This window comes from Anomaloglossus baeobatrachus, unplaced genomic scaffold (genome assembly GCF_048569485.1).
Source record: "Anomaloglossus baeobatrachus isolate aAnoBae1 unplaced genomic scaffold, aAnoBae1.hap1 Scaffold_3642, whole genome shotgun sequence".
NCBI classification, from domain to species: Eukaryota; Metazoa; Chordata; class Amphibia; order Anura; family Aromobatidae; genus Anomaloglossus; species Anomaloglossus baeobatrachus.
The window spans coordinates 61-8,628 of NW_027442994.1; the positions used below are offsets into that span (position 1 = coordinate 61).

Genomic DNA, 8,568 nt, shown 5'->3' on the forward strand with positions numbered 1-8,568 from the left:
GAGAGGGGGTCTCGAAATGGCAAGCGAGTCCAGTCTAACATGGTACGCTTACACTCGATGCTGTGCTCGGAGGAGCGGGCGGGCCAGCGGGCCACACTAGGGCTGTGTTCACATGTTGCCTTCTCACTGCAGCAGAACCTGCTCCAGGTAGTAAAAAAGCTGCTTTCAGTGTCATATTTTAGCTGCATTTTTGTGTAATTTGTCCACAGTCCAAGGCTCCACAAAAGGCAGCAATTCTCCATTTGTCAGGAGGAAAAAAAACAATGGTGTGCATGAGATTCCGGATGTCTCTGGACACTATCTGATACTGTGAAAAGCAGCTCATGAAACTACAAAAAAGCAAAGTGTGAACGTGCCCTTACAGTGTCCTGAAGCTTGGGCGGCCCTGCGAGGATGAGGATCTCTTATAGCTGAGCGTTGTCCCTCTCGTGTAGCTGTAAGCCACGGAAAGTGTGTGTGTGCCTCATCTCCCGTGGTAGCCGTCACCTCCTGCCCAGCTCCCGGGGTGTGAGCGCAGTACCCACCATGGTGCTGTCCCTCTTCTTCCCAGGCCACCATCCTGCAAATAATGGAAAATAGGCTGCTGGCCCTGAGATTAGATGAACTCATCTATTTTGCAAGCCAGGGGGTGCCTAAACTGAGATCTGAGCTGACGGCCATCAACAGAGAGGGGCTGACCAGTGCAGAGCCCTGTGTGATGGAGAACCAGCAGCACACGTGAGCTCTGGAGCACAGCAGCATGAAGCTGAGCAGATCTAGACCGCTGCGAGTGCAAGGCAAACACACAATGCTTTCTTGCTCAGGGAAAAGGCGCCACAGCTGCTCCGACAATGCAGTAAGACGCAGCCCGCATGCACCCAACCACTGACGCTGGAGCAGAAGGGTGGGCCGGATTATGGGAGGGGCGAATATTCATCTGGCATTGACATGGGCTTGGCTAGTCAGTGAGCCTCTATACATATTCCGAGGCTTACAGCAACACAGTAAGGCAACGCTCAGCAGTAAGTTGCCTATCCTAATGCGGGCGTCACACGGGACGCTATATCGGGCGATATGTTGGGGTCACGTAAGTGATGCACATCCGGCGCCGTTTGCTATATCGTAGCGTGTGACAGCTACGAGCGACGGTGAATGAGCAAAAATACTCACCTTATCGTTGCTCGTTGACACGTCGCTCATTTTCAAAAAAGTCGTTTCTTCTTCTTTGCGCTGGTTGTTCATTGTTCCCGAGGCAGCACACATCGCTCCGTATGACACCTCGGGAACGACTAACACAGCTTACCTGCGTCCTGCCGGCAATGCGGAAGGAAGGAGGTGGGCGGGATGTTACGTCCCGCTCAGCTCCGCCCCTCTGCTTCTATTGGCCGGCCGCCATGTGATGTCACTGTGATGCTGAACGTCCCTCCCCCTTCAGGAAGAGGATGTTCACTGCCCACAGCGAGGTCGTTCGGGAGGTAAGTACGTGTGACGGGGGTAAACTACTTTGTGCGACATTGGCAACAAATTGCCCGTGACGTACAAACGATGGGGGCAGGTGCGATCGCTTGTGCAATCGCACGATAGATCGTCCCGTGTGACGCCCGCATAAGTGTTGCCTGAGCCCCATCTCAGGGTCCTGTAAGTATGGGCCACAATCCACCTGCCAAAACTCCCTTTAGAACTGCTCCATCTTCCATGCAGGGGGCCAAAAAACCACGGTGTGGTGATGCCAGACGCTAATAAGGAGAATACGCTGAACCAGCTTGTTGGAGCAGCATTTGGGGCTGCAGGACAGCGCTGTATGGCTTTGTCAACCGCCGTTCTAGTCGGGGAGGCAAAAGAAATGGCTGCCAGACTTGGTGGAAAAAGCAAAGAAACTGCAAGTGAATGCTGGTAAGAGTAAAGTGCACACTTGGGGGAGTGCGTCAGCTCCATGCTCTTTAGAGCACCGAGCTCCAACCCATGATGCTAGGTCTGTAACATCTTGTGGTTTCCATCCAGAAGCTCCATGCAGCTGAATAGAGCTCAGCGGTGGCAGTGTGAGCCACGTTTGCCACTATAAAACAATGTAAAAGATGGGGGTAGATGACAAGTCAAGTGTCACAGCTACTTACAATGCGGTGCACACTTTACTTCCTCTATAAATGAGCTGACATTTTTCAGACCAGCCCCATCGCTCCACGTCCCGAACCCCTCTCCTACTGGTGACCTGATGATACCAGACCAGCCCCATCGCTCCACGTCCTGAGTGACTGGATGATGCCAGACCAGTATCATCGCTTCACGTCCCAAGTGACCTGATGATACCAGACCAGCCCCCATCGCTCCACGTCCTGAGCCCCTCTCCTACTGGTGACCTGATGATACCAGACCAGCCCCATCGCTCCACGTCCCGAGTCCCTCTCCTACTGGTGACCTGTTATACCAGACCAGCCCCATCGCTCCACGTCCCGAGCCCCTCTCCTACTGGTGACCTGTTATACCAGACCAGCCCCCATCGCTCCACGTCCCGAGCCCCTCTCCTACTGGTGACCTGTTATACCAGACCAGCCCCATCGCTCTGCTTCCTGAGCAGAAGGGGGGTTCAGTCTTTTTACTTCTTGTCTCTGGCTGACTTGTTGCAGGTGATCAGCCTGGAGCAGATGTGGGGCCACTGATCAGTAAGGAGGCCAAGCGCAGAGTCTGCAGCCTGATTGACAGCGGGGTTAAGCAGGGTGCAGCACTTCTACTCGATGGCCGCAGCATCAAAGTGAAGGGCTATGAAAATGGCAACTTTGTGGGGCCTACCATTTTGGCCAACGTCACGGTAAGTGTCTAAGAAGCCATGTGTCCTGAGGGCAAATTGTAGAGATGGTGCTCTGCATTAGACATTGACACTGATTTCCTCGCAGCCAGACATGACCTGCTACAAGGAGGAGATTTTTGGGCCAGTGCTGGTGGTCCTTGGAGCTGACAATCTGGATGAAGCGATTGATATAGTCAATAAAAACCCTTATGGAAATGGCACAGCAATCTTTACCACAAATGGAGCTACAGCCCGGAAGTACAGCTCATCTAGCAGATGTGGGCCAGGTGGGTATATGGTAATTGAGGGCTGGGGCTGAGGGGGGAGGGAAGGATCGGGAGGGCTGGGGCTGGGTCGGGACGATACACTGAGGTGATCACTGTTCTACTTCCAGATTGGAGTGAATGTGCCCATTCCGGTGCCGCTGCCAATGTTTTCTTTCACTGGATCCCGTGCCTCCTTCCGGGGGGACACTAACTTTTATGGCAAACAGGTGAGGGGGTCATTACAGCTTGCTGTGGGGGGGAGGTGAATGTACTGTCACTTATTGTGCATCTTTTACTTTTTAGGGGATTTTGTTTTACACCCAGTTAAAAACCGTGACCTCTCAGTGGAAAGAGGAGGATGCAACATTAAGCAGTCCGGCCGTGGTGATGCCCACCATGGGCCGCTAAGCTGCCCCCAGTGTTATCCATGGACTCTCGCCTCTGTTACTTCTGATTCATGTTTGACAGATCGGAATAAACCGCTCCTTGTTCACAGCGAATGTGTTATGTTGGGTGGGGCAGCTAATTAGGGGTGGGTGCTTTGGAGAGATTAAGGGGGGGGAGGGGGAGTCATGGATCCTGGGGCTCCCTTATATGATCCGGAACCATGGAAGACCACCATAAATCATTGGTAAAAGGTGACAAGAGCATTGGCAACTAATCTGGCCGCCATCCCCTTACTAACCATCAACACTAGAAGTAGCCGAGGGGTGAACTAACATCCTGTGCACACCGAACCCAGCTGGAGAACTAGCTATCGTAAAGGAAGGAAAGATGAATAACTATCTGCCTCAGAAAATAGATAAAGAATAGCAAGCCACTCACATTCAAAGACTGCGGTGATATAGGAAAACACAATACACAGATCGATGATAGGATTAGCACTAAACAGAATAGGATATGAAAGGGGCTGATGGTGGCCAGTGAAAAACCCTACAAAAATCTAAAAACCGGAGTACAAAAAGCCCTCAGATCGCTAGATCTGAACTCCGTCCTATACCAGGTGCTCTTGTCATACCAATGAACAGAAAGCAGGAACCATTACAAATTCAAGAAGCAACAAACACATGGACTAATAGGAACAATACTCGAAACATAGCTGCAGGGAGCTTCCCAGCTAAGCAACTGAGAGGGAAGATTCCTGCATGCAAATAAACTGAAAACAATCACAGCAAATGACAAACTCCGATAAGAGCAAAAAGAAGCCGAACAACAAATAAAGAGCCAAGCACTGTGCTGCATTCTGTTTACCACCGAATCCACCCCCTGGACAGTGTAATGTTGCGCCCTGCAACGTGGGAGTTCCACTCGCTTGCAGCGGTGTGAGGTAGCTTCAGCAACACACGTACACAGTCTCTTCATAGAAATTCCGGCAGTTTATTTAAAAACACTCAGCATAAACTGCCCTCAAACATAAACAATAAGTCCATAATGGAAGTTTTAGCAACTTCCCCACTCTCTGGCTCCTGCAAGCGTACAACTCTAGCCAAGGTTCCTTCCAGCGCCCAGGGCCCTCTGCAGACCCCTGTCTGTCTCTCCTCCTGGAGAGATTCGGCCCTACAGCCCTGACCTGGCTTGGCTGCACTCACCTCAGACACAATTTCAGAGCCTTGTATTCAGCCTCCACACAGGCTGATACACCCAGAGCTCCCGGCTCTGCTCTCACTTGTTTCCAGTACACACACACACTGGAAGGCTGGAGCCAGTCTCTATCTAGACTGCCCTAGACACACACTCCACCTAGGTTCAGAGACAGGGATTGCTTTAACCCCTGGAGCCACACCCACAGGTGGTAAGGATTGTGTAATCAGCATCACACACCCTTCCATGGCTCTGCATGTAATGCAATCCTGTGGAACCACAGGTCCCAGCCAACTTCACATTGCAGAGCACCCATGCTTCTGCAAAACATACCGGCCCTTTGTTATACAGCCGGTTGAATACGTCACATACCCTCCCCCTCTGTTCAAACCCGTAGGGGAGAACACTTGCCAACGACCTGGGGCCGCGAGACAGGGTATCCCCGCCGCCATGCCCCACCAGTCGAGAGGGCCGTCCAAGGTGCCCAAGAGCATAAGTCCCTGAGACATCGCCCGACACTGTCACCAAACCCTATCGTGTCAACCTAGGGTTAAAGGACATCCCCTTTCCGGACCGTTCTCTCCCTGACCCCCTCCCAGGGTTACCGTGGTAGAGGGACACGTCCTCAGTCAAACCTACAGTCTTGTCCGAACCTAGGCTTACTCGTGTACCCCTAGGGCTACTGTCGGGAACTTTAAGCTCATAGTGGCCGCTATCTACAGTACATAGTAGTAGTAGTAGTAGTAGTAGGTTACTTCTCTGCTGGCGATTCCTTTTATCGCGTGTCTTAACTACTGGACCGACATGCCATCTCCCACTTCTTTCCCCTGAACAACGGGGAGAAGACGGCTGCTGTCCCCCACACAGTTGGTGAAGCTGCTCCTCAATTTTCATGTTTTCTAGCCTCAACCGCTCCATGTCACGTACATGGTGTACCCGATATCCAAGAAGGCTTCGAATGTTTCCAAGACTCTCTACCATCCCGACACAGACGAACGGAACCATACCAGCTTCCCTGGGTATCTTGCTCTCGTTAGCAGCAGGGATTCTTAATCTCACTAATCCCGACTTATTCACTATGTCTTGCATGACTCGTCCAGTTTTTCCAATGACTCTCCCCACCAGAGCCTAGGGTACTTGGACAATATCTTCCGTCAGCCTCTGCACTTTCCTTTTATACTCTAGCTGTCTAGTGGCTTCCTCATTTTGCAGTTGGACCTGCCACTTCATACGAACACATCTGAAGTGCATGTCCTTTAGAATAGCCACCCGCTGCCCAGTAATTTCACTGGTGGACAATATCACTAACTGTCCAGCCTCTGGGGTACAGTAGACCTCACACGCTTCCACAGCTCTCTTAAAGTCGTCATGCATGCACTCGATGGCACACGCTTCTCTTAAGTCCTCAGGTATATCCACCATGCACTTGACTACAGAAGTCTCATTCATCCCTGCCGCTTCCACATGCTTGTCCAGTTTCGCTTCCAGAGTCAGCTCTCTTTGGGCCTCCCCTGCTTCAACAAGTTTGGTCAGGATCGACACTCGCTGCTCCATCTGTTCCAAGGCTACCTGGGACTTGGACTGGTACTCTGCCAAGCGACTTCGGAGCTCAGCCACTTCTTTCTCCAACTCCCTTACTCAACTCTCAGTAGCCTGGCTAAGAAGTGTTTCGTGTTTCAGATAGCCGTTGCTCATCCTCTTGAATGAGTCTTCACCTGCGGACCTCTCTGGTCTGCGACACACTATTTCCGAGGCCTCTTTCACCTCTACACCTCCGGCCTTTCCATGGGGTGCAACTTTGTCATAGTCACCCCTCTCTTGGGTCTCAGCTGCTTCACCTTCAGCCGCCTCAAAGATAGATGGCTCGTCAGCTTGCTCAGAAGCGGGAGAGAATTCAGCTTTCAACTCTGGGGTCGGCTCCTTCTCCATGGCTTCATCGCACGGACCACTGTTGTCCCGATTTATCGGTTTCTCTGGCAGCACGTCACTGCTTGCCAGTGTACCCGCCTCAGCTTCAGAACCTTTGGGTTTCTTACTCTTCTTACCCACGACCTTCTCTATATCCTCCATCTTGGTGTTACCAAGCAGGTCAGGCAGGCTCTCAGTCCTGGATGAGACCTCTGGTCCAGACTTCACCTCCTCAGAGGCTCTCTTCACTTCAGCGCCAGCTGTTTCTTGGGTTTTCACTGCATTACCTTCAACTTCCTCTGGGGTCTCTGCCGTGTCACCCTCAGCCTGGGTGTCACACCCTTCAACATGGCACTCTGTTCTTTTTAGAGATTTGGGGCTGAATTCGCTGTCATCCTCCCCAGCACCTGGTAGTTCGTCAGTCTGCTTACCGGGACTGTTGTGGATTATTCCTCCTCCCTCACTCTCTAGGATTCCATTTCCTATACCACTTTCACTTGACAGACAATCAGCTTCACACTTGGAAATCATAGAGACCACCACCATTACATCCTTGGCTGGCTCCTTCTCTGCAATTGCAGCCTGCTGATTTCTGACGTCACAATGTGTAAGGTCAGTTTCTGATTCCTCTTTCTCTTGTAAGATATCACCGTCTGACTCTACCGTAGCAGTTGTTACTGGCACCATATCTTCATTAACCAGGCATGTCACTTTCTCTGCATCCTCAGACGGCATACACTGTGCCCCCTCTCGGCGCTTATTACGTCTTCGGCGTCGAGAGGATGTTTTACCCTTCTCGCTCATCTGTACCTCACTGTACTCGTTTGTCCCCTTTCTAGAGTCAGTGTCTTTACTGGAGTGATCATCACTCCCCCTGGTGTCCTGGACTAACCTGTCCCCGCTTACCAGGTGTCAGTCTCCTCCCCTGAAACTACTTGGGTTTTAGTGGTCAGACTGTCACTTCCCTTTGGAGACGTCATGTCACTAACTTGGGTCCGTCCATCATTTTTCTTTGGTCACCCCTAACTTAGGACAGTCAATTGTAGGGGGTGCTATCTCCTCCTTACCACACAACTGCACAACAAGGACCCCTTTTAACCTCATACGGTAAACAGGCTGTCTTAGGCGGGGGCCGACTCATTCCGGTGTAATCTGTCCCGGCCTCTGTCTTCCATAAGTCCTTAAACAACTCAAAGTCCTGTCCTATGATAACGGGATAGATCAAATCCCGAACCACACCCACGTCTGGGCGCCCCATACGGTCGGGTGTCTGAATCATCACTCTGGCCAGAGGATATTCTTTAGTGGTCCCATGTACACAGCTTCCTTCTATTGTCCTACCATCCATAAAATGAAGATTGGGCATGGGTCTCACTAAGGTGCCAGCTCCCCGGGTCTAACAGACCAGACACACGTAGCCCATTCAAGTCCACGGAGCACTTCTGTGGCCTCACATCGGATGGATAGCCTATACTGCAGGTAGGACATAGGTAAGGCGAATCCCATTGCCACCTGTTCGCTTTGTGAATGCTCCACCCCCTTTTGGGCCACCACCCCTTTTGGGACTCTGCCCCTTTTGGGCCACCACCCCTTTTTGGGACTCCGCCCCCTTTTGGGGTTTCCATGCAATGTCCTTAGCCCCCAGTTCACACCGTTCGCCCTTATCTCCCTGGGCACCTAGTGTCCATACTGGGCCCCGAAGGGAACGCTCAAACTGGTCCATGGCTGCGACATCGCTACACACTGACAGCTCCTGCTGTCCCCGAACCAGGAACTGGTACAGCTCCTCCACAACGTCCGCAGGGACCATTCCCTCTTTTTGGCATTCAGCCCCCACTGCTGTCACTGGACCTCCTGGCACGTGCTGTTGGTGCTGCTGGCTCTGCAGCAGCTGGTTCAGGAGCCCCTCCATGTTGCAACGAGAAGAGGAACAGGAGGGGCGCTCCAATGGGTAATACCCGGTGGTCAAAGACAGGGGGGGTTAGAGAACCACTAACCTTTCCGGGTTGTACCGCCCGTACATCCAGGATCTCCAGCCTGTGGTGTATC

At 52.0% G+C, this 8,568-nt stretch overlaps 1 protein-coding gene across 1 annotated transcript; it reads left to right on the forward strand.

Annotated features, from left to right (window-relative positions):
* Window positions 1–1,622: 1,622 nt before the first annotated feature.
* On the forward strand, window positions 1,623–3,530 carry ALDH6A1 (aldehyde dehydrogenase 6 family member A1; the record flags this gene model as incomplete). The annotated part of the gene is given in 7 exon segments (XM_075332535.1): window positions 1,623–1,816; window positions 1,818–1,872; window positions 2,604–2,785; window positions 2,871–3,026; window positions 3,028–3,051; window positions 3,159–3,257; window positions 3,334–3,530. Coding segments are annotated over 7 exon segments (815 nt in total), but the record flags the coding sequence as incomplete, so codon positions are not given.
* Between the last annotated feature and the right edge of the window lie 5,038 nt (window positions 3,531–8,568).